Source organism: Somniosus microcephalus, unplaced genomic scaffold, assembly GCF_052327205.1.
Source record: "Somniosus microcephalus isolate GS21.2 unplaced genomic scaffold, FLI_Smic_1.0 unresolved_chr1, whole genome shotgun sequence".
Lineage (NCBI taxonomy): Eukaryota > Metazoa > Chordata > Chondrichthyes > Squaliformes > Somniosidae > Somniosus > Somniosus microcephalus.
Window position 1 is genome coordinate 131398539 of NW_028225179.1, and position 24262 is coordinate 131422800.

The following is a 24262-nucleotide window of genomic DNA, read 5'->3' on the forward strand; positions in this document are numbered from 1 at the left end:
ACTGCACCCCAGTGTTATACAGTGACAGACCTGTACCCACCAGTACTGTACCCCAGTGTTATAGTGACAGACCTGTACCCACCAGTACTGTCGCCCAGTGTTATACAGTGACAGACCTGTACCCACCAGAACTGTACCCCAGTGTTAAAGTGACAGACCTGTACCCACCAGTACTGTACCCGTGTTAGTGACAGACCTGTACCCACCAGTATTGCACCCCAGTGTTATACAGTGACAGACCTGTACCCACCAGTACTGTACCCAAGTGTTACAGTGACAGACCTGTACCCACCAGTACTGTACCCCAGTGTTATAGTGACAGACCTGTACCCACCAGTACTGTACCCCAGTGTTAGTGACAGGCCTGTACCCACCAGTACTGCACCCCAGTGTTATACAGTGACAGACCTGTACCCACCAGTACTGTACCCCAGTGTCAGTGACTGACCTGTACCCCCCAGTACTGTACCCCAGTGTCAGTGACAGACCTGTACCCACCAGTACTGTACCAAGTGTTACAGGGACAGACCTGTACACACCAGTGCTGTACCCAAGTGTTATAGTGACAGACCTGTACCCACCAGTACTGTACCCAAGTGTTACATTGACAGACCTGTACCCACCAGTACTGTACCCAAGTGTTATACAGTGACAGACCTGTACCCACCAGTACTGTACCCCAGTGTTAGTGACAGACCTGTACCTACCAGTACTGTACCCCAGTGTTACAGTGACAGACCTGTACCCACCAGTACGGTACCCCAGTGTTATACAGTGACAGATCTGTACCCACCAGTACAGTACCCGTGTTACAGTGACAGATCTGTACCCACCAGTACTGTACCCCAGTGTTAGTGACAGACCTGTACCCACCAGTACTATACCCCAGTGTTACAGTGACAGACCTGTACCCATCAGTACTGTACTCCAGTGTTATACAGTGACAGACCTGTACCCAACAGTACTGGACCCCAGTGTTACAGTGACAGACCTGTACCCACCAGTACTGTATCCGTGTTACAGTGACAGACCTGTACCCACCAGTACTGTACCCCAGTGTTACAGTGACAGACCTGTACCCACCAGTACTGTACCCCAGTATTATACAGAAACAGACCCGTACCCATCAGCACTCTACCCCAGTGTTACAGTGACAGACCTGTACCCACCAGTACTGTACCCCAGTGTTATACAATGACAGACCTGTACCCACCAGTACTGTACCCCAGTGCTATACAGTGGCAGATATGTGCCCACCAGTACTGTACCCAAGTGTTACAGTGACAGACCTGTACCCACCAGTACTGTACCCCAGTGTTATACAGTGACAGACCTGTACCCACCAGTGCTCTACCCCAGTGTTAGTGACAGACCTGTACCCACCAGTACTGCATCCCAGTGTTATAGTGACATACCTGTACCCACCAGTACTGTACCCCAGTGTTATACAGTGACAGACCTGTACCCACCAGTACTGTATCCCAGTGTTAGTGACAGACCTGTACCCACCAGAACTGTACCCGTGTTATAGTGACAGATCTGTACCCACCAGTACTGTACCCCAGTGTTATAGTGGCAGACCTGTACCCACCAGTACTGTACCCCAGTGTTATACACTGACAGACCTGTACCCACCAGTACTGTACCCGTGTTACACAGTGACAGACCTGTACCCACCAGTACTGTATCCCAGTGTTACAGGGACAGACCTGTACCCACCAGTACTGTACCCCAGTATTATAGAGACAGACCTGTACCCACCAGTACTGTGCCCCAGTGTTATAGTGACAGACCTGTACCCACCAGTACTGTATCCCAGTGTTATACAGAGACAGACCTGTACCCACCAGTACTGTATCCGAGTGTTATACAGTGACAGACGTGTACCCACCAGTACTGTACCTCAGTGTTAGTGACAGACCTGTACCTACCAGTACTGTACCCCAGTGTTATAGTGACAGACCTGTACCCACCAGTACTGTACCCGTGTTATACAGTGGCAGATATGTGCCCACCAGTACTGTACCCCAGTGTTATAGTGACAGACCTGTACCCAACAGTACTGTACCCGCTGTACAGCGATAGACCTGTACCCACCAGTACTGTACCCAATATTATACAGAGACAGACCTGTACCCACCAGTGGTATACCCTACTGTTAGTGACAGACCTGCACCCACCAGTGCTGTACCCATTGTTATATAGAGACAGACCTGTACCCACCAGTACTGTACCGCAGTTTATACACAAACAGACCTGTACCCACCAGTACTGTACTCCAGTGTTATAGTGACCGATATGTACCCACCAGTACTGTACCCCAGTGTTATAGTGACAAATATGTGCCCACCAGTACTGTACCCCAGTGTTATAGAGTCAGACCTGTACCCACCAGTACTGTACCCCAGTGTTATACAGAGATAGACCTGTACCCATCAGTACTGTACCCCAGTGTTATACAGTGACAGAACTGTACCCAACAGTACTGTACCTCAGTGTTACAGTGACAAACCTGTACCCACCAGTACTGTACACCACTGTTACAGTGACAGACCTGTACCCACTAGTACTGCACCCCAATATTATACAGAAACAGACCTGTACCCATCAGTACTCTACCCCAGTGTTACACTGACAGACCTGTACACACCAGTACTGTACCCCAGTGTTATACAGTGACAGACCTGTACCCACCAGTGCGGTACGCCAGTGTTATATAGAGACAGACCTGTACCCACCAGTACTGTACCCCAGTGTTAGTGACAGACCTGTACCCACCAGTACTGTACCCGTGTTACACAGTGACAGAAATGTACCCACCAGTACTGTACCCCAGTGTTATACAGTGACAGACCTGTACTCACCAGTACTGTACTCCAGTGTTATACAGTGACAGACCTGTACTCACCAGTACTGTACTCCAGTGTTATAGTGACCGATATGTACCCACCAGAACTATACCCCAGTATTATACAGTGGCAGACCTGTACCCACCAGTACTGTACCCGTATTATACAGTGACAGACCTGTCCACACCAGTACTGCACCCCAGTATTATACAGAGAGAGACCTGCACCCACCAGTACTGTACCCCAGTGTTATACAATGACAGGACTGTACCCACCAGTACTGTACCCCAGTGTTATACACTGACAGACCTATACCCACCAGTAATGTATCCCAGTGTTATACAGAGACAGACCTGTACCCACCAGTACTGTACCCCAGTGTTATACAGTGACAGACGTGTACCCACCAGTACTGTACCTCAGTGTTAGTGACAGACCTGTACCTACCAGTACTGTACCCCAGTGTTATACAATGACAGACCTGTACCCACCAGTACTGTACCCCAGTGTTATACAGTGGCAGATATGTGCCCACCAGTACTGTACCCTAGTGTTATAGTGACAGAGCTGTACCCAACAGTACTGTATACCCGTTATACAGCGATAGACCTGTACCCACCAGTACTGTACCCCAGTATTACACAGTGACAGACCTGTAACCACCAGTACTGTACCCAATATTATACAGAGACTGACCTGTACCCACCAGTGGTATACCCAATGTTAGTGACAGACCTGCACCCACCAGTGCTGCACCCCAGTGTTATATAGAGACAGACCTGTACCCACCAGTACTGTACCCCAGTTTATACACAGACAGACCTGTACCCACCAGTACTGTACCCGTGTTAAACAGTGACAGACCTGTACTCACCAGTACTGTACTCCAGTGTTATAGTGACCGACATGTACCTACCAGTACTGTACCACAGTATTATACAGTGACAGATATGTGCCCACCAGTACTGTACCTCAGCATTATAGCGACAGACCTATACCCACCAGTACTATACCCCAGTGTTATACAGTGACAGACCTGTACCCACCAGTACTGTATCCCAGTGTTATACAGTGACAGACCTGTACCCACCAGTACTGAACCCCAGTGTTATACAGAGTCAGACCTGTACCCACCAGTACCGTACCCCAGTGTTATACAGAGATAGACCTGTACCCATCAGTACTGTACCCCAGTGTTATACAGTGACAGACCTGTACCCACCAGTACTGTATCCCAGTGTTATACACTGACAGACCTGCACCCACCAGTACTGTATCCCAGTGTCATACAGTGACAGACCTGTACCCACCAGTACTGAACCCCAGTGTTATACAGAGTCAGACCTGTACCCATCAGTACTGCACCCCAGTGTTATACAGTGACAGACCTGTACCCACCAGTACTGTATCCCAGTGTTATACACTGACAGACCTGTTCCCACCAGTACTGAACCCCAGTGTTATACAGTGACAGACCTGTACCCACCAGTACTGTATCCCAGTGTTATACACTGACAGACCTGTTCCCACCAGTACTGTATCCCAGTGTCATACAGTGACAGACCTGTACCCACCAGTACTGTACCCCAGTGTTATAGTGGCAGACCTGTACCAACCAGTACTGTACCAGTGTTACATACTGACAGACCTGTACGAACCAGTACTGTACCCGTGTTATACAGTGACAGACCTGTACCCACCAGTACTGTACCCACCAGTACTGTACCCCAGTGTTATACAGTGACAGACCTGTACCCACCAGTACTGTATCCCAGTGTTATACACTGACAGACCTGTTCCCACCAGTACTGTATCCCAGTGTTATACAGTGACAGACCTGTACCCACCAGTACTGTACCCCAGTGTTATAGTGGCAGACCTGTACCAACCAGTACTGTACCAGTGTTACATAGTGACAGACCTGTACGAACCAGTACTGTACCCGTGTTATACAGTGACAGACCTGTACCCACCAGTACTGTACCCACCAGTACTGTACCCCAGTGTTATACAGTGACAGATTTGTATCCACCATTACTGTACCTGTGTTACAGTGGCAGACCAGTACCCACCAGTGGTATACCCTAGTGTTAGTGACAGACCTGTACCGACCAGTGCTGTATCCCAGTGTTATACAGAGACAGACCTCTACCCACCAGTACTGTACCCCAGTGTTAGTGACACCTGTACCCACCAGTACTGTACCCGTGTTATACAGTGACAGATATGTGCCCACCAGTACTGTACCCCAGTGTTAGTGACAGACCTGTTCCCACCTGTGCTGTTCACATGTTATACAGTGACAGACCTGTACCCACCAGTACAATACCCCAGTGTTATAGTGGCAGACCTGTACCCACCAGTACAATACCCCAGTGTTATAGTGGCAGACCTGTACCCACCAGTACTGTACCAGTGTTACAGTGACAGACCTGTACCCACCAGTACTGTACCCTAGTGTTATACAGTGATAGATATGTGCCCACCAATACTGTACCCCAGTGTTATACAGTGACAGACCTATACCCACCAGTACTGTACCCTAGTGTTATACAGTGACAGATATGTGCCCACCAGTACTGTACCCCAGTGTTAGCGACAGACCTATACCCACCAGTACTGTACCCCAGTGTTACACAGTGACAGACCTGTTCCCACCAGTACTGTATCCCAGTGTTATACAATTACAGACCTGTACCCACCAGTACTGTACCCCAGTGTTATACAGTGACAGACCTGTACCCGCCAGTGCGGTACACCAGTGTTATATAGAAACAGACCTGTGCCCACCAGTACTATACCCGTGTTATACAGCGACAGATCTGTACACACCAGTACTGTACCCCAGTGTTATACAGTGACAGACCTGTACCGACCAGTACTGTATCCCAGTGTTAGGGACAGACCTGTACCCTAGTGTTATACAGTGACAGACCTGTACCCACCAGTACTGTATCCCAGTGTTATACACTGACAGACCTGCACCCACCAGTACTGAACCCCAGTGTTATACAGAGTCAGACCTGTACCCACCAGTACCGTACCCCAGTGTTATACAGAGATAGACCTGTACCCATCAGTACTGCACCCCAGTGTTATACAGTGACAGACCTGTACCCATCAGTACTGCACCCCAGTGTTATACAGTGACAGACCTGTACCCACCAGTACTGTACCCCAGTGTTATATAGCGGCAGACCTGTACCCACCAGTACTGTACCCCAGTGTTATACAGTGACAGACCTGTACCCACCAGTACTGTACCCCAGTGTTATACAGTGACAGACCTGTACCCACCAGTAAGGTATCCCAGTGTTACAGTGGCAGACCTGTACCCACCAGTACTGTACCTCAGTGTTACACAGTGACAGACCTGTTCCCACCAGTACTGTATCCCAGTGTTACACAGTGACAGACCTGTACCCACCAGTACTGTACCCCAGTGTTATACAGTGACAGACCTGTACCCACCAGTACTGTACCCCAGTGTTATACAGTGACAGACCTGTACCCACCTTACTGTACCCCAGTGTTATAGTGACAGACCTGTACCCACCAGTACTGTACCAGATATACAGCGACAGACCTGTACCCACCAGTACTGTACCTCAGTGTTATACAGTGACAGACCTGTACCCAGCAGTACTGTACCCGTGTTATACAGTGACAGACCTGTACCCACCAGTACTGTACCCGTGTTATAGTGACAGACCTGTACCCACCAGTACTGTACCCCAGTGTTATACAGTGACAGACCTGTACTCACCAGTAATGTATCCCAGTGTTATAGTGACAGACCTGTACCCACCAGTACTGTACCCCAGTGTTATACAGTGATAGACCTGTACCCACCAGTTCTGTACCCCAGTGTTAGTGATAGACCTGTACCCAGCAGTACTGTACCCCAGTGTTAGTGACAGACCTGTAACCACCAGTTCTGTACCCCAGTGTTAGTGACAGACCTGTACCCACCAGTACTGTACCCCAGTGTTATACCGTGACAGACCTGTACCCACCAGTACTGTACCCCAGTGTTAGTGACAGACCTGTACCCACCAGTACTGTACCCCAGTGTTAGTGACAGACCTGTACCCACCAGTACTGTACCCCAGTGTTAGTGATAGACCTGTACCCACCAGTACTGTACCCCAGTGTTATACAGTGACAGACCAGACACTTACCATCGGACCACGGCATCTTGGATTGCGACAGTTAGAGCGTGACCCAGGTGTAGCGAGCCGGTCACGTTGGGCGGAGGGATACACAGGGAGAAGGTCGAGTCCTGCTGGTGAGACAAGCGCGCCTGTGGAGGAAGAAGCAGCCAAGATAGTTAGGCCTCGGTCCAGAGCCTCTGGGCTAGCAGATTCAAGCTCAGACCGCACCGAACCCCCTGCTCCAGCCGACTCTCCACACGCCCGCTCCCCCTGACTCTCCCCGCCCCCGCTCCCTCCAACTCGCCCCGCCCCCGCTCCCCCCGACTCTCCCCGCCCCCGCTCCCTCCGACTCTCCCCGCCCCCGCTCCCCCCGACTCTCCCCGCCCCCGCTCCCCCCGACTCTCCCCGCCCCCGCTCCCGCCGACTCTCCCCGCCCCCACTCCCCGACTCTCCCCGCCCCCACTCCCCGACTCTCCCCGCCCCCGCTCCCCCGACTCTCCCCGCCCCCGCTCCCCCCGACTCTCCCCGCCCCCGCCGACTCTCCCCGCCCCCGCTCCCCCCGACTCTCCCCGCCCCCGCTCCCCCCGACTCTCCCCGCCCCCGCTCCCCCCGACTCTCCCCGCCCCCGCTCCCCCCGACTCTCCCCGCCCCCGCTCCCCCCGACTCTCCCCGCCCCCGCTCCCCCCGACTCTCCCCGCCCCCGCTCCCCCCGACTCTCCCCGCCCCCGCTCCCCCCGACTCTCCCCGCCCCCGCTCCCCCCGACTCTCCCTGCCCCCGCTCCCCCCACCCCCGCTCCCCCAGACTTTCCCCGCCCCCGCTCCCCCGACTCTCCCCACCCCCGCTACCTCCGACTCTCCCCACCCCCGCTCCCCCAGACTCTCCCCGCCCCCGCTCCCTCCGACTCTCCCCGCCCCCGCCGACTCTCCCCGCCCCCGCTCCCTCCGATTCTCCCCACCCCCGCTCCCTCCGATTCTCCCCACCCCCGCTCCCCCCGACTCTCCCCGCCCCCGCTCCCCCCGACTCTCCCCGACCCCGCTACCTCCGACTCTCCCCACCCCCGCTCCCCCAGACTCTCCCCACCCCCGCTCACCCGACTCTCCCCACCCCCGCTCCCCCGACTCTCCCCGCCCCCGCTCCCCCAGACTCTCCCCGCCCCCACTCCCCCGACTCTCCCCGCCCCCGCTCCCCCCGACTCTCCCCGCCCCCGCTCCCCCAGACTCTCCCCGCCCCCACTCCCCCGACTCTCCCCACCCCCGCTCCCCCCGACTCCCCCCGCCCCCGCTCCCCACGACTCTCCCCGCCCCCGCTCCCCACGACTCTCCCCGCCCCCGCTCCCCGACTCTCCCCGCCCCCGCTCCCCCCGACCCCGCTCCCCCCGACTCTCCCCGCCCCCGCTCCCCGACTCTCCCCGCTCCCCCCGATTCTCCCCGCCCCCGCTCCCCCCGACTCTCCCCACCCCCGCTCCCCCGACTCTCCCCGCCCCCGCTCCCCGACTCTCCCCGCCGACTATCCCCGCCCCCGCTCCCCCAGACTCTCCCCACCCCCACTCCCCCGACTCTCCCCACCCCCGCTCCCCCCGCCCCCGCTCCCCACGACTCTCCCCGCCCCCGCTCCCCACGACTCTCCCCGCCCCCGCTCCCCGACTCTCCCCGCCCCCGCTCCCCCCGACCCCGCTCCCCCCGACTCTCCCCGCCCCCGCTCCCCGACTCTCCCCGCTCCCCCCGATTCTCCCCGCCCCCGCTCCCCCCGACTCTCCCCACCCCCGCTCCCCCGACTCTCCCCGCCCCCGCTCCCCCCGACCCCGCTCCCCCCGACTCTCCCCGCCCCCGCTCCCCGACTCTCCCCGCTCCCCCCGATTCTCCCCGCCCCCGCTCCCTCCGATTCTCCCCACCCCCGCTCCCCCGACTCTCCCCGCCCCCGCTCCCCCCGACTCTCCCCGCCGACTATCCCCGCCCCCGCTCCCCCAGACTCTCCCCACCCCCGCTCACCCGACTCTCCCCACCCCCGCTCCCCCGACTCTCCCCGCTCCCCCGACTCTCCCCGCCCCCGCTCCCCCAGACTCTCCCCGCCCCCACTCCCCCGACTCTCCCCGCCCCCGCTCCCCCCGACTCTCCCCGTCCCCGCTCCCCCAGACTCTCCCCGCCCCCACTCCCCCGACTCTCCCCGCCCCCGCTCCCCCAGACTCTCCCCGCCCCCACTCCCCCGACTCTCCCCGCCCCCGCTCCCCCCGACTCTCCCCGTCCCCGCTCCCCCAGACTCTCCCCGCCCCCACTCCCCCGACTCTCCCCACCCCCGCTCCCCACGACTCTCCCCGCCCCCGCTCCCCACGACTCTCCCCGCCCCCGCTCCCCCGACTCTCCCCGCCCCCGCTCCCCCCGGCTCCCCCCGCCCCCGCTCCCCCCGACTCTCCCCGCCCCCGCTCCCCACGACTCTCCCCGCCCCCGCTCCCCCCGACTCCCCCCGCCCCCGCTCCCCACGACTCTCCCCGCCCCCGCTCCCCACGACTCTCCCCGCCCCCGCTCCCCCCGACTCTCCCCGCCCCCGCTCCCCCCGACTCTCCCCGCCCCCGCGACTCTCCCCGCCCCCGCTCCCCCCGACTCCCCCCGCCCCCGCTCCCCACGACTCTCCCCGCCCCCGCTCCCCACGACTCTCCCCGCCCCCGCTCCCCATGACTCTCCCCGCCCCTGCTCCCTCCGACTCTCCCCGCCCCCGCTCCCCCCGACTCTCCCCGCCCCCGCTCCCCGACTCTCCCCGCCCCCGCCCCCGCCGACTCTCCCCGCCCCCGCTCACCCGACTCTCCCCGCCCCCGCTCCCTCGACTCTCCCCGCCCCCGCTCCCCCGACTCTCCCCGCCCCCGCTCCCTCCCGACTCTCCCCACCCCCGCTACCTCCGACTCTCCCCACCCCCGCTCCCCAGACTCTCCCCGCCCCCGCTCCCTCCGACTCTCCCCGCCCCCGCTCCCCACGACTCTCCCCGCCCCCCGCTCCCCCAGACTCTCCCCGCCCCTGCTCCCCCCGACTCTCCCCACCCCCGCTCCCCCCGACTCTCCCCACCCCTGCTCCCTCCGACTCTCCCCGCCCCCGCTCCCTCCCACTCTCCCCGCCCCCACAGACTCTCCCCACCCCCGCTCCCTCCGACTCTCCCCGCCCCCGCTCCCCCCCGACTCTCCCCGCCCCCGCTCCCCCCGACTCTCCCCGCCCCCGCTCCCCCCGACTCTCCCCGCCCCTGCTCCCTCCGACTCTCCCCGCCCCCGCTCCCCACGACTCTCCCCACCCCCGCTCCCCCCGACTCTCCCCGCCCCCGCTCCCTCCGACTCTCCCCACCCCCGCTCCCCCCGACTCTCCCCACCCCTGCTCCCTCCGACTCTCCCCGCCCCCGCTCCCTCCGACTCTCCCCGCCCCCGCTCCCTCCCACTCTCCCCGCCCCCGCTCCCCCAGACTCTCCCCGCCCCCGCTCCCCCGACTCTCCCCACCCCCGCTACCTCCGACTCTCCCCACCCCCGCTCCCCCGACTCTCCCCACCCCCGCTACCTCCGACTCTCCCCACCCCCGCTCCCCCCAGACTCTCCCCGCCCCCGCTCCCCCGACTCTCCCCACCCCCGCTACCTCCGACTCTCCCCACCCCCGCTCCCCCAGACTCTTCCCGCCCCCGCTCCCTCCGACTCTCCCCGCCGACTCTCCCCGCCCCCGCTCCCTCCGATTCTCCCCACCCCCGCTCCCCCAGACTCTCCCCGCCCCCGCCGACTCTCCCCGCCCCCGCTCCCTCCGATTCTCCCCACCCCCGCTCCCCCCGACTCTCCCCGCGACTCTCCCCCACCCCCGCTCCCTCTGACTCTCCCCGCCCCGCTCCCTCCGACTCTCCCCGCCTCCGCCGACTCTCCCCGCCCCCGCTCCCTCCGATTCTCCCCACCCCCGCTCCCCCCCGACTCTCCCTGCTCCCTCTGACTCTCCCCACCCCAGCTCCCTCCGACTCACCCCATCTCCGCTCTCCCTGACCCCGCTCCCTCCGTCCCCGTCGACTCTCCCCACCCCCACCCCGTGTGTACAGGGGGGACACACATCAATGGGGAGTGTGCTATACATGTACAGGACACACACACATCAATGGGGAGTGTGCTATACATGTACACGGCACACACACATCGATGGGGAGTGTGCCATACATGTACAGGACACACATCAATGGGGAGTGTGCTATACATGTACAAGACACACACACACATCAATGGGGAGTGTGCTATACATGTACAGGACACACACACAAATCAATGGGGAGTGTGCTATACATGTACAGAACACACATCAATGGAGAGTGTGCTATACATGTACAGGACACACACACACATCAATGGGGAGTGTGCGATACATGTACAGGACACACATCAATGGAGAGTGTGCTATACATGTACAGGACACACACACACATCAATGGGGAGTGTGCTATACATGTACAGGACACACATCAATGGAGAGTGTGCTATACATGTACAGGACACACACACACATCAATGGGGAGTGTGCTATACATGTACAGGACACACATCAATGGAGAGTGTGCTATACATGTACAGGACACACACACACATCAATGGGGAGTGTGCTATACATGTACAGAACACACATCAATGGAGAGTGTGCTATACATGTACAGGACACACACCAGGTAGTAGTAAAGTGCTCCCTTTACTCGCCGTGTACTGTGGTGCTTTGCTCAAGACACATGCTACCGCGTTGTCCATGTCTCCCACCCACCACAGCTGCACGCTGAGCCTCATCCAACCTGACTCACACCCACCTGCTCCTCGTGCCCTCTGACCCAGCTTATGCACAGACCAGACTCACGTGATACTCGGGTTTGAAGAAGCCTTGCTGTTCCCACCACAGGTACCAAGCAGCCTCCACGTACTGAGGACTGTACGAGTCTGGCAGGGGCACAGAGGTATCTGCAACAGAAGCATGGAGTTAAGAAACACCCAGTATTCCAGAAGTTAGGAACAGGGTCTGTAAACATTACATAGGATATACGGCACAGAAACAGGCCATTCGGCCCAACCAGTCCATGTCAGCGTTTATGCTCCACTCGAGCCTCCTCCCATCTTTCCTCATCTAAATCTATCAGCGTAACCCTCTATTCCCTTCTCCCTCAAATGCTTGTCCAGCCTCCCCTTAAATGCATCTATACTATTCACTTCAACCACTCCCTGTGGTAGCGAGTTCCACATTCTCACCACTCTCTGGGTAAAGAGGTTGCTTCAGAATTCACTATTGGATTTCTTGGTGACTATCTTATATTGATGGCCTCTAGTTATGCTCTTCCCAACAAGTGGAAACAATCTCTCTGTATCCACTCTAACAAAACCTTTCATAATTTTAAAGACCTCTATTAGGTCACCCCTCAGTCTTTTTTTTTCAAGCAAAAAGAGACCCAGCCTGTTCATCCTTTCCTGATATTTATACCCTCGCATTTGTGGTATCATCCTTGTAAATCTTCTCTGCACCCTCTCCAGTGCCTCTATATCCTTTTTATAATATGGCGATCAGAACTGTATGCAATACTCTAAGTGTGGTCTAACCAAGGTTCGATACAGGTTTAGCATAACTTCCCTACTTTTCAATTCTATCCCTCTAGAAATAAACCCTAGTGCTTGGTTTGATTTTTTTATGGTCTTGTTAACCTGTGGCGCAACTTTTAGTGATTTGTGTATTTGTACTCAGATCTCTTTGTTCCTCCACCCCACCTAGACTCGCACCCTCCAAGTGATAAGTGACCTCCCTATTCTTCCTACCAAAATGTAATACCTCACATTTATCTGTGTTGAACTTCATTTGCCAATTATATGCCCATTCTGCATGTTTATTCATGTCTTCCTGTAATTTGTTGCAGTCCTCCTCAGTATTAAATATCCCTGCCAATTTGGTGTCATCCGCAAATTTAGAAATTGTGTTTTTGATTCCAAAGTCTAAATCGTTAATATAAATTGTGAACAGCAGTGGTCCCAGCACTGATCCTTGTGGAACACCACTACCCACCTTCTGCCACTGTGAATAGCTACCCTTTACTCACACTCTCTGCTTTCTGTCTTGAAGCCAGCTAGCAATCCATTCTGCTACTTGTCCCCTAGCTCCGCATTCTCTGACCTTACTCATCAGTCTATTATGTGGTACCTTATCAAAGGGCTTTTGAAAATCTAGATAAATTACATCTACTGCATTACCATTGTCTATTGTCTCTGTTACCTCTTCAAAAAGTTCAATGAGGTTGGTCAAGTAAGACTTTCCCTTTTGAAATCCATGCTGACTATTCTTTATTATATATTTGGCTTCTAGATGTTCTTCTATTTGCTCCTATAGTAGGGATTCCATTACTTTTCCTACCACCGACGTTAAGCTGACTGATCTATAATTCCCTGGACATGTTCTATCTCCCTTCTTAAATATAGGTATTATGTTAGCTATCCGCCAGTCCTCTGGCACTACACCTTTTTCCAATGAATTATTAAATATGTGTAGTAATTCCTCTGCTATCTCTTCCCTAGATTCTTTTAAAATGCATGGATGTAATCCATCCAGACCAGGGTTTTTTACCTCTTTGAGTTTGATTAGTTTATTTAACAATATCTCCTCTTTTTATTTTAAAAGCACTTATCTCATTACTAATCTCATCATCTAATGTCATGTCCACCTGTTCTATCTCCCTGGTAAATACTGAGGCAAAGTAATTATTTAATATTTGTGCTACCTCTCTGTCACTGCCTGTGGTATTATCCTGTCCACCCTTAGTGGCCCTATTCCCATCCCGACCTTCCTTTTTTTATTGATATGCCTGTAAAATATTTAACTATTTTGTTTTATGTTCCTAGATAATTTAATTTCATAGTTCCTCCTTGCCTTCCTAATTTTTTTTTTTGACTTCTTTCCTAATCTCTTCGTATTTTCCCTTATCATGCTCTGCCCATCTGTCCATGTACTTAATGTACACCTCTTTCCTTACCCTCAATTTTTCCCTTATGGCTTTATTCATCCATGGTATCTCATTAGTGTCCCATGTACAGTAGGCACCTCAAAGCACTGGAGAGGTACCACCAACGCTGCCTCCGCAAGATCCTGCAAATCCATTGGCAGGATAGGCACACCAACGTCAGTGTTCTTGCTCAGGCCAACATCCCCAACATCGAAGCTTTGACCACGCTCAATCAGCTCCGATGGACGGGCCACATCGTCCGCATGCCCGATACGAGACTCCCAAAATAAGTGTGCTACTCGGAGCTCCGACCCGGCAAGAAAGTCCCAGGTGGGCAGAGGAAACGCTTCAAGGACACCCTCAATGCCTCCTTGAAAAAGTGCAACATCCCTACCGACATCTGGGAATCCCTGGCCCAAGACCGCACAAAGTGAAGGAGAAGCATCCGGGAAGGCGCCGAACACCACGAGTCTCTTCGCCGGGAGCAAGCGGAAGCCAATCGCAGGCAGCGCAAGGGGTGCACGTCAACCCAAGCACCCCACCCAGCCGCCCCTTCAACCACCGTCTGCCCCGCCTGTGACAGAGACTGTAGGTCCCGCATTGGACTCATCAGTCACCTGAGAACTCATTCTTAATGTGGAAGCAACTCATCCTCGGTTCTGAGGGAGTACTGAGAGATGTACTTAATGTACGCCTCTTTCCTTACCCTCAATTTTTCCCTTCCATGGTGTCTCATTAGTGTTTAGCTTGTTCTTGTTTTTTAGCAGAATATATTTTTTCCTGGACTCTGTGGAACACAGTTTTAAATGTTTCCCATTGCTGTTCTATGTCATTGTTTGCCAATATTGTTGTTTATTTCATTTTCTCAAGTTCTATTCTCAGCCCTTCAAAATCAGCTTTTCTCCAATCTATTACCCTTCATCATACTTATGTCCTTCTCAATTATTATTTTAAAGCGTATTATATTATGGTTACAATTGCCTATATGTTACCATACTTTTACTTCTCTTATCTGCTCTGGTTCATTCCCCATTACTAGATCCAATAGCGAATCCTCCCTTGTTGGGCTTTTTACATATTGGGTTAGAAAGGAGTCCTGTACACATTGTAGGAACTCCATTCCCTTATCCCCTTTACCTACCTCTTCTGTCCAATTAATATCGGGGTAGTTGAAGTCCTCCATGATTATTATTCTATGTTTATTCCTAATTTGTCTGCATATTTCTTCCTCCACCTCCCTTCCACTATTAGGTGATCTGTAGACTACCCCTAATGGTGTGATTGATCTTTATTATCGTTTATCTCTTTCCACATGGATTCTATTTCGGTTTGGCTGATAGCTGCGTCACTTTTTTCTACTGCCATCATGTTATCCCTAATAAGTACAGCTACTCCACCTCCCCTTTTCCCCTCTCTATCTTTTCTAAATATATTGTATGCTGCAATGTTTAATTCCCAGTCCTGATTTTTCTGTAGCCATGTCTCAGTAATCCCTACTATGTCTGGTTCCTCGCAATGCATGATTGCCTCCAGCTCCCCTGCTTTATTACGGACACTGTGTGCATTGCTGTACAGACAGTTTAACTCATTTTTAATAGCAGTTCCTTTCACTTTATTTTTAACCATCTTTTTACACTCCTGTTCTATAACTCCATTTATTCCCTGGCCATCAATATCCTCCCTTACTTTACTCTTTCCTATGCTCTCCTTTCCTGTTTTGTTTATAATTAGGCTGGTTTCATTTTTTGTAGATCCCTCCCCCCACCTTACTAGTTTAAAGCCTTTGCCACCTCCCTATTTACCCTTTCCGCTAGGACATGGGTCCCATCCCGGTTCAGGTGGAGCCCATCCCATCGGTACAGCTCCTTCCTCTCCCAGTACTGGTGCTAGTGTCCCATGAAAAGGAACCCCTCTGTCCCACACCAGCCCTTCAGCCACGTGTTAACATCTGACTCCCCAGTATTCCGGGCTTTAGGAACAGGGTCTGAAAACATCCGACTGCCAATGTCCCGGGAGTTAGGAACAGGGTCTAAAAACATCCGATTCATCCAGTATTCCGGGAGTCAGGAACAGGCTCTGTAAACATCTGACTCCCCCCCACCCCCCCCCCCAGTATTCCGGGAGTTAGGAACAGGGTCTGTAAACATCCAACTCCCCCAGTATTCCGGGAGTTAGGAACAAGCTCTGTAAACATAGAAACATAGAAAAATAGGAGCAGGAGTCGGCCTTTCGGCCCTTCGAGCCTGCTCCGCCATTCAATATGATCATGGCTGATCCTCTATCTCAATACAATATTCCCGCTCTCTCCCCGTACCCCTTGATGCCTTTTGTGTCTAGAAATCTATCTATCTCCTTCTTAAATATATTCAGTGACTTGGCCTCCACAGCCTTCTGTGGTAGAGAATTCCACAGGTTCACCACCCTCTGAGTGAAGAAAATGTCTCCTCATCTCAGTCCTAAATGTCCTACCCCGTATCCCGAGAATGTGACCCCTCGTTCTAGACCCCCCAGCCAGGGGAAACATCCTCCCTGCATCCAGTCTGTCTAGCCCTGTCAGAATTTTATACGTTTCAATGAGATCCCCTCTCATTCTTCTAAACTCTAGTGAAAACAGGCCTAGTCGACCCAATCTCTCCTCATATGACAGTCCTGCCATCCCAGGAATCAGTCTGGTGAACCTTCGCTGCACTCCCTCTATAGCAAGTATATCCTTTCTTAGGTAACGAGACCAAAACTGCACTCAGTACTCCAGGTGTGGGCTCACCAAGGATCTGTATAACTGTAGCAAAACATTCTTGCTCCTGTACTCAAATCCTCTTGCAATGGAGGCCAACATACCATTTGCCTTCCTAACTGCTTGCTGCACCTGCATGTTTGCTTTCAGTGACTGGTGTACAAGGACACCCAGGTCCCAGGTACATCAACATTTCCCAATCTATCACCATTTAAATAATACTCTATCTTTCTGTTTTTCCTACCAAAGTGGATAACTTCACATTTATCCACGTTATACTGCAGCTGCCATGTATTTGCCCACTCACTCAACTTGTCTAAATCGCCTTGAAGCCTCTTTGTATCCTCCTCACATCTTACAATCCCACCTAGTTTCGTGTCAACAGCAAACTTGGAAATATTACATTTGGTTCCCTCATCCGAATCATTGATATATATTGTGAATAGCTGGGGCCCAAGCACTGAGCCCTGTGGTACCCCACTAGTCACCGCCTGCCACCCCGAAAAAGACCCATTTATTCCTACTGTGTTTCCTCTCTGTTAACCAATTTTCAATCCATGCCAGTATATTACCCCCAATCCCATGTGCTTTAATTTTGCACACTAACCTCTTATGTGGGACTTTATCAAAAGCCTTCTGAAAATCCAAATACACTACATCCACTGCTTCTCCCTTATCTATTCTACCAGTTACATCCTCAAAAAACTCCAGTAGGTTTGTCAAACATGATTTCCCTTTCATAAATCCATGTTGACTGTGTCTAATCCCGTTGATATTTTTTAAGTGTCTTGTTATCACATCCTTTATAATAGACTCTAGCATTTTCCCTACTACTGATGTTAGGCTACCCGGTCTGTAGTTCCCTGTTTTCTCTCTCCCTCCTTTTTTAAATAGGAGGGAGAGAGAAGTAAACATCGACTCACCTTGTATTCCAGGAGTTGGGCACAGGGTCGGAAAACTGTCCGACTCCCCCAGTATTCCGGGAGTTAGGAACAGGGTCTGAAAACTGTCCGACTTCCCCAGTATTCCGGGAGTTAGGAATGCTGGGTCAGACGGATGTTTTCAGACCCTGCTCCTGGTAATTCTGGTGTTACCTTGTTAAACCACCCAGAGAATCAGCACTTTCCCATCAGGACAAAGATTGGTCGCAAGATCTTTAAGGATGAGGAAGGCCATTCGGCCCATCTTAGTTCATCAGTCCAGATGAGAGCAAACAGAATGATTGTGGGATTGGATTGGATTATGAAAAGAGATCATGTAAATTGGGCATGCGTGACACCCTCACTCAAAGACCGAGAGGTGATATGATTGCTGGTTTTAGGATTGTAAAGAGACTAGACCACGACAAGCTGTTTCACCTTGTCCCGAATGTTAGACTGAAGTTCCTGCTTTCTCTCCTACCTTTCTTCTCCCCGGGTAGTGTCGGCACGCTGTAAGCAATCACCTCTGGCTCCGACCAGGACTGCTCCCCCCGGCCCTGTGAGAATTAGAAGCTCAGTTATTCCATAGTGTGAACCGCGGTTCTAACCCGTGCGATGCATCATTTATCCTGGGCACGAGGGCACTGGCGACATACAAGGCACTGCTCCGAGCAGAGTCCCAACACTTTCCCCTTCACTCCTGCTGAAATTCCTGGGTTTTCCTGGTGGCTCTGCCATAACTCCAGCGGGAAGCGGGCAAAACTCGCAGAGAAGGGGTTTTCATACCCCAGTAAAAGAGGGTGCAGCAGCGTAATGGCTTTGAAGTGTTGTAATGTAGGAAATGTCAATTTGCGCACAGCAAGCTCCAGATAATCTGTTTATGTGATTGTTGGTTGAGGGATAAATATTGGCCCAGGACTGCGGGGATTCTTTTTTTATTCGTTCCTGGGATGTGGGCGTCGCTGGCAAGGCTGGCATTTAATGCCCATCCCTAGTTGCCCTTGAGAAGGTGGTGGTGAGCTGCCTTCTTGAACCACTGCAGTCCGTGTGGTGAAGGTACTCCCACAGTGCTGTTAGGGAGTTCAAGGATTTTGACCAAGTGACGATGAAGGAATCGCTGCTATACTTCCAAGTCAGGATGGTGTGTGACTTGCAGGGGAACTTGGAGGTGGTGGTGTTCCCCTGCGCCTGCTGCCCTTGTCCTTCTAGGTGGAAGAGGTCGCGGGTTTGGGAGGTGCTGCAGTGCATCTTGTAGATGGTACACACTGCAGCCACAGTACGCCGGTGGTGGAGGGAGTGAATGTTTAAGGTGGTGGATGGGGTACCAATCAAGCGGGCTGCTTTGTCCTGGATGGTGTCGAGCTTTTTGAGTGTTGTTGGAGCTGCACTCATCCAGGCAAGTGGAGAGTATTCCATCACACTCCTGACTTGTTCCTTGTATATGGTGGAAAGGCTTTGGGAAGTCACGAGGTGAGACACTCGCCGTAGAATACCTAGCCTCTGACCTGCTCTTGTTGTCACTGTATTTATGTGGCTGGTCCAGTTACGTTTCTGGTCAATGGTGACCCCCAGGATGTTGATAGTGGGGGATTTGGCAATGGTAATGCCATTGAATGTCAAGGTTAGACTCTTGCTTGTTAGAGATAGTCATTGCCTGGCATCTGTGTAGCGCGAATGTTACCTGCCAATTACCAGCCCAAGCCTGAACATCGTCCAGGTCTTATTGCATGCAGACATGGACTGCTTCATTATCTGAGGAGTTGTGAATGGCACTGAACACTGTGCAGTCATCAGCGAACATCCCCATTTCTGACCATATGTTGGAGGGAAGGTCATTGATGAAGCAGCTGAAGATGGTTGGGCCTAGGACACTGCCCTGGGGATAACACACCTGCTCTTCAAAATAGTGCCATGGCATCTTTTACGCCCACCTGAGAGAGCAGATGGGGCCTCGGTTTAGTGCTGTGTCACTATTTCGAAGCAGGGTGTGTTGCGCACAGCAAGCTCCTGCAAAGAGCAATGTGATATCTGTTTTAGTGATGCTGATTAAGGGATAAATAAATATTTGCTCAGGACACCGGGGATAACTGCCCTGCTCTTCTTTAAAAAAAACAATGGCTTTGCCTTGAAGTCCACCTGAGAGGGCAGACGGGGTCTCGGTTTAACGTCTCATCCAAAAGACAGAACCTCTGACAGTTCAGCACTCCCTCAGAACTTCTGAAGTGTAGTCAGCTGTGGCTCAGTGGGCAGCACTCTCGCCTCGGTGTCCGAAGGTCGTGGGTTCAAGTCCCCACTCCAGAGACTTGAGCACAAAAATCTAGGCTGACACTCCCAGTGCAGTGCTGAGGGAGTGCCACACTGTCGGAGGTGCCGTCTTTCGGATGAGACGTTAAACCAAGGACCCGTCTGCTCTCCCAGGTGGACGTAAAAGATCCCATGGCCGCTATTTCGAAGAGCAGGGGAATTCTCCCTGGTGCCCTGGCCAATATTTACCCCTCAATCAACATCACCAAAAAAACACATTATCTGGTCATTATCACATTGCTGTTCGTGGGACCTTGCTGTGGAAAAATCGGCTGTCACGTTTCCTACATTACAACAGTGACCACACCTCAGAAAGAGTACTTCATTGGCTGTAAAGCACTTTGGGACGTCCGGTGGTCGTGTATAAATGCAAGTCTTTCTTTCACTGTTGTGATGTAGGAAACACGGCAGCTAATTTGCACACAGCAAGCTCCCACAAACAGTAACAATGACCAGATCATCTGTTTTTGAGATGTTGATTGAAGGGGTAAATATTTGCTCAGGACACCAGGGAGAGCTCCCGTGCTCTTCTTCGAAATTGTATTCGTGGGATCTTTTACATGGATAGCCTCGGTTTAACGTCTCATCCGAAAGACGGCACCTCCGACAGTGCGGCACTCCCTCAGCACTGCACTGGGAGTGTCAGCCTAGATTTTTGTGCTCAAGTCTCTGGAGTGGGGACTTGAACCCACGACCTTCTGACTCAGAGACGAGAGTGCTGCCCACTGAGCCACGGCTGACACTGAATCTACTGACACCCCGCTTCCACCCTTTGCCTTCCCCCCTCTACCCGCTTCCTCTGGCCTCTCACCGCCCGGCTCCCCGCCTCACTCCGGGCTTCGATCTCCCTCCCTCGCCGCTGCTGCCGCCGCTCCTTCTGGGCTCGGTCGCGGACCGGGTTCCGGGAGCCGGAGCCTGGCCCGGCCCCGCTGCTGATCCAGGCCGAGGCTCGGGGGTAGAGCCGAGCCTCCCGCCGGCAAAGCCGCAGCAACATGTCCGGCCTGTCAAGCGGAGGCCCGGCGACTAAACCAGCCGCATGGGCGCCGCCATCTTGCTGACCTTTCACCTCGGGACGCCAGAAGGGGCGGGGCGGGGCTTATTAACATATTCAACCTGCCAATCACAGCCAGGCATAATGATCAACCCCCAAACTCAAGAGTGATCATCCCTCACACTCAGAGTAATTAACACAAACTCGGAGTGATCAACCAGATTGATCCAAGATTACTTGTGGGTACCATAGCCTCGTGGTTATGGCACTGGACTAACAGCCCAGAATCCAAGAGTACATAATCCCACCGTGGAAAAATAAGAAATTGAATTTAATAAATCTTATCTTTTGTGCCACCAGAAAATGGCCAAGCTGGCAGATTCTTGCAAAGACCAAATTGGTTTATTAATCTCCTTCAGGGAAGGGAACCTTGCCTAATTGTGAAATTGGCTCAAAATCAGTGATGGGCAATTAATATTACCTTGCCAGTGTAACCCACATCTCAAAATATCCCTCAGAGCAATCACCCAAACTTGGAGTAATGACCAAACTTAGCCAATCACCCAAAATCAGAGTAATCACACAGCTCTGTTCAATCTCCAGATCATTCCCGTATATCAGTAATAACTGTTATTCACAATATATATTAATAATGATCTAGACGAGGGAACTAGATGTAATATCTTCAAGTTTGCAGACGACACAAAGCTGGGTCGGCGTGTGTTGTGAGGAGGATGCAGAGAAACTCCAGTACTATTTGGACAGGTTGGGCGACTGGGCAGATGCAGTATATAATGTGGATATATGCGACGTTATCCACTTTGGTGGCAAAAACAGGAAGGCAGATTATTATCTGAACGGCAATAGATTGGGAAAAGGGGAAGTGCAACGAGACCTGGGTGTCCTTGTGCACCAGCCGCTGAAGGTAAGCATGCAGGTGCAGCAGGCAGTTAAGAAGGCAAATGGTATGCTGGCCTTCATAGCGAGAGGATTCGAGTACAGGAGCAAGGATGTCTTGCTGCAGTTGTACAGGTCCTTGGTGAGACCACACCTTGAGTATTGTGTGCACTTTTGATCGCCTTATCAGAGGAAGGATGTTCTTGCCATGGAGGGAGTGCAGCGAAGATTCACCAGACTGATACCTGGGATGGCAGGAATGACGTATGAAGAGAGATTGGGTCGATTAGGCTTATATTCGCTAGAGTTTGGAAGAATGAGGGGATCTCATTGAAACTTATAAAATTCTAACAGGACTAGACAGACTAGATGCAGGAAGGCTGTTCACGATGGTGGGGAGTCCAGAACCAGGGGTCACAGTCTAAGGATAAGGGGTAAGCCATTTAGGACTGAAATTAGTAATTTCTTCACCCAGAGAGTGGTGAACCTGTGGAATTCTCTACCACAGAAGACAGTTGAGGCTAATTCATTAAATATATTCAAGTGGGAGTTAGATATATTTCTTAAGGCTAAGGGGATCAAGGGATATGGGGAGAAAGCAGGGACAGGGTACTGAATTTGGATGATCAGCCATGATCGCATTGAATGGCGGAGCAGACTCGAGGGGCCGAATGGCCTACTCCTGCTCCCATCTTCTATGTTTCTAATAACCTAATTCTGCTTGTTGTATTTGTAATAACCCGAGACCATTCCACATGTCTGTAATAACCTGGGTCCATTCCAGGTGTCCATCCGGCTATATATTTATGTCCTGAATACTTTGTGTAATTGCTTCCAAGAACTCTGCGTAGGTTATTTCTCACACCTAAGTATTCCAAGTAGTGCCTGTGTCTCTTCCCGAATGTTCCTGTAGCTTTTGTCTCCCAAGTACTCCTTTTTAATCATTTTTTAATTCATTTATGTGATGTGGGTGTCGCTGGTAAGGCCAGCATTTATTGCCCATCCCTAGTTGCCCTTGAGAAGGTGGTGGTGAGCTGCCTTCTTGAACCACTGCAATCCATGAGGTGAAGGTACTCCCACAGTGTTGTTAGGGCGGGAGTTCCAGGATTTTGAACCAGCGACGAAGAAGGAACAGTGATATATTTCCAAGTCAGGTGTGTGACTTGGAGGGAAACTCTTAAGTGATTGTGTTCCCATGCACCTGCTGCCCTTGTCCTTCTAGGTAGCAGAGGTCGCAGGTTTGGGAGGTGCTGCTGAAGAAGCCTTGCTGAGTTGCTGCAGTGCATCTTGCAGATGGTACACACTGCAGACATGGTGCACCGGTGGTGGAGGGAGTGAATGTTTAAGGTGGTGGATAGGGTGCCAATTAAGTGGCCTTCTTTGTCCTGGATGGTGTCTGGCTTCCTGAGTGTTGTTGGAGCTGCACTCATCCAGGCAAGTGGAAAGTATTCCATCACACTCCTGATTTGTGCCTTGTAGATGGTGGAAATGCTTTGGGGAATCAGGTGAGACATTCGCCGCAAAATACCCAGGCTGTGACCTGCTCTTGCTGCCACAGTATTTGTGTGACTGGTCCAATTAAGCTTCTGGTCAGTGGTGACCCCAGGATATTGATGGTGGGGGATTCGGCGATGGTAGTGCTGTTGATTGTCAAGGGGCAGTGCTTAGACTCTCTTGTTGGAGCTGATCATTGTCTGGCACTTGTGTAGCGCAATTGTTACTTGCCACTAATCAGCCGAAGCCTGAATGTCATCCAGGTTTTGCTGCATGCAGGCATGGACTGCTTCATTATCTGAGGAGTTGTAATTGAACACTGAGCAATCATCAGCAAACATCCCCACCCCTGACCTTATGATGGAGGGAAGGTAATTGATGAAGCAGCTGAAGGTGGTTGGGCATAGGGCACTGTCCTGGGGAACTCCGACAGTGACATCCTGGGGTTATATGATTGGCCTCTCAACAACAACCATCTTATTTGCGCTGGTATGATTCCAGCCAGTGGTGATGGCCCCCCCCAAAAGTCCCATTGACTTCCAATTTTACTAAGGCTCCTTGATTCCACTCAGTCAAGTGGTGCCTTGATGGCAAGGGCAGTCACTCGCTCTTCACCTTTGGAATTTAGCTCTTTTGTCCATGTTTGGACCAAGGCTGTAATGCGGTCTGGAGCCGAGTGGTCCTGGTGGAACCCAAACTGAGCAGGATATTGTTAAGTGCCGCTTGATATCGACGACACCTTCCATTACTTTGTAAGAATTCGCAATAATTTACAGTTCTGAAGATTCATTTTTTTGATTAAAGAATCCCTGGGTGATGTGCTTTTAAATTTCCAGGGATAAAAATGGCTGTCACCACATGGCCGAAGACAAAGGACAATGCTTTGTTTACAAAGTAATTGAATGCTATTAGCATTTGTTTGTATATTGAGTGGATACATCTAAACTGCAGAAGAGAC

General features: G+C 52.6%; 1 protein-coding gene across 1 annotated transcript in view; it reads right to left on the reverse strand.

Moving 5' to 3' along the window:
- Window positions 1-21006, reverse strand: part of vars2 (valyl-tRNA synthetase 2, mitochondrial) — a 136064-nt gene extending 115058 nt beyond the window's left edge. The window contains exons 1-4 of the mRNA XM_085973730.1: window positions 20734-21006; window positions 18100-18175; window positions 11846-11946; window positions 7031-7152 (exon numbers count right to left, since the gene is read on the reverse strand). Coding sequence (XP_085829856.1) covers window positions 7031-7152; window positions 11846-11946; window positions 18100-18175; window positions 20734-20916 — 482 coding nt within the window. The 5' untranslated portion in view covers window positions 20917-21006. The remainder of the gene's footprint in view (window positions 1-7030; window positions 7153-11845; window positions 11947-18099; window positions 18176-20733) is intronic.
- Window positions 21007-24262: the final 3256 nt, after the last annotated feature.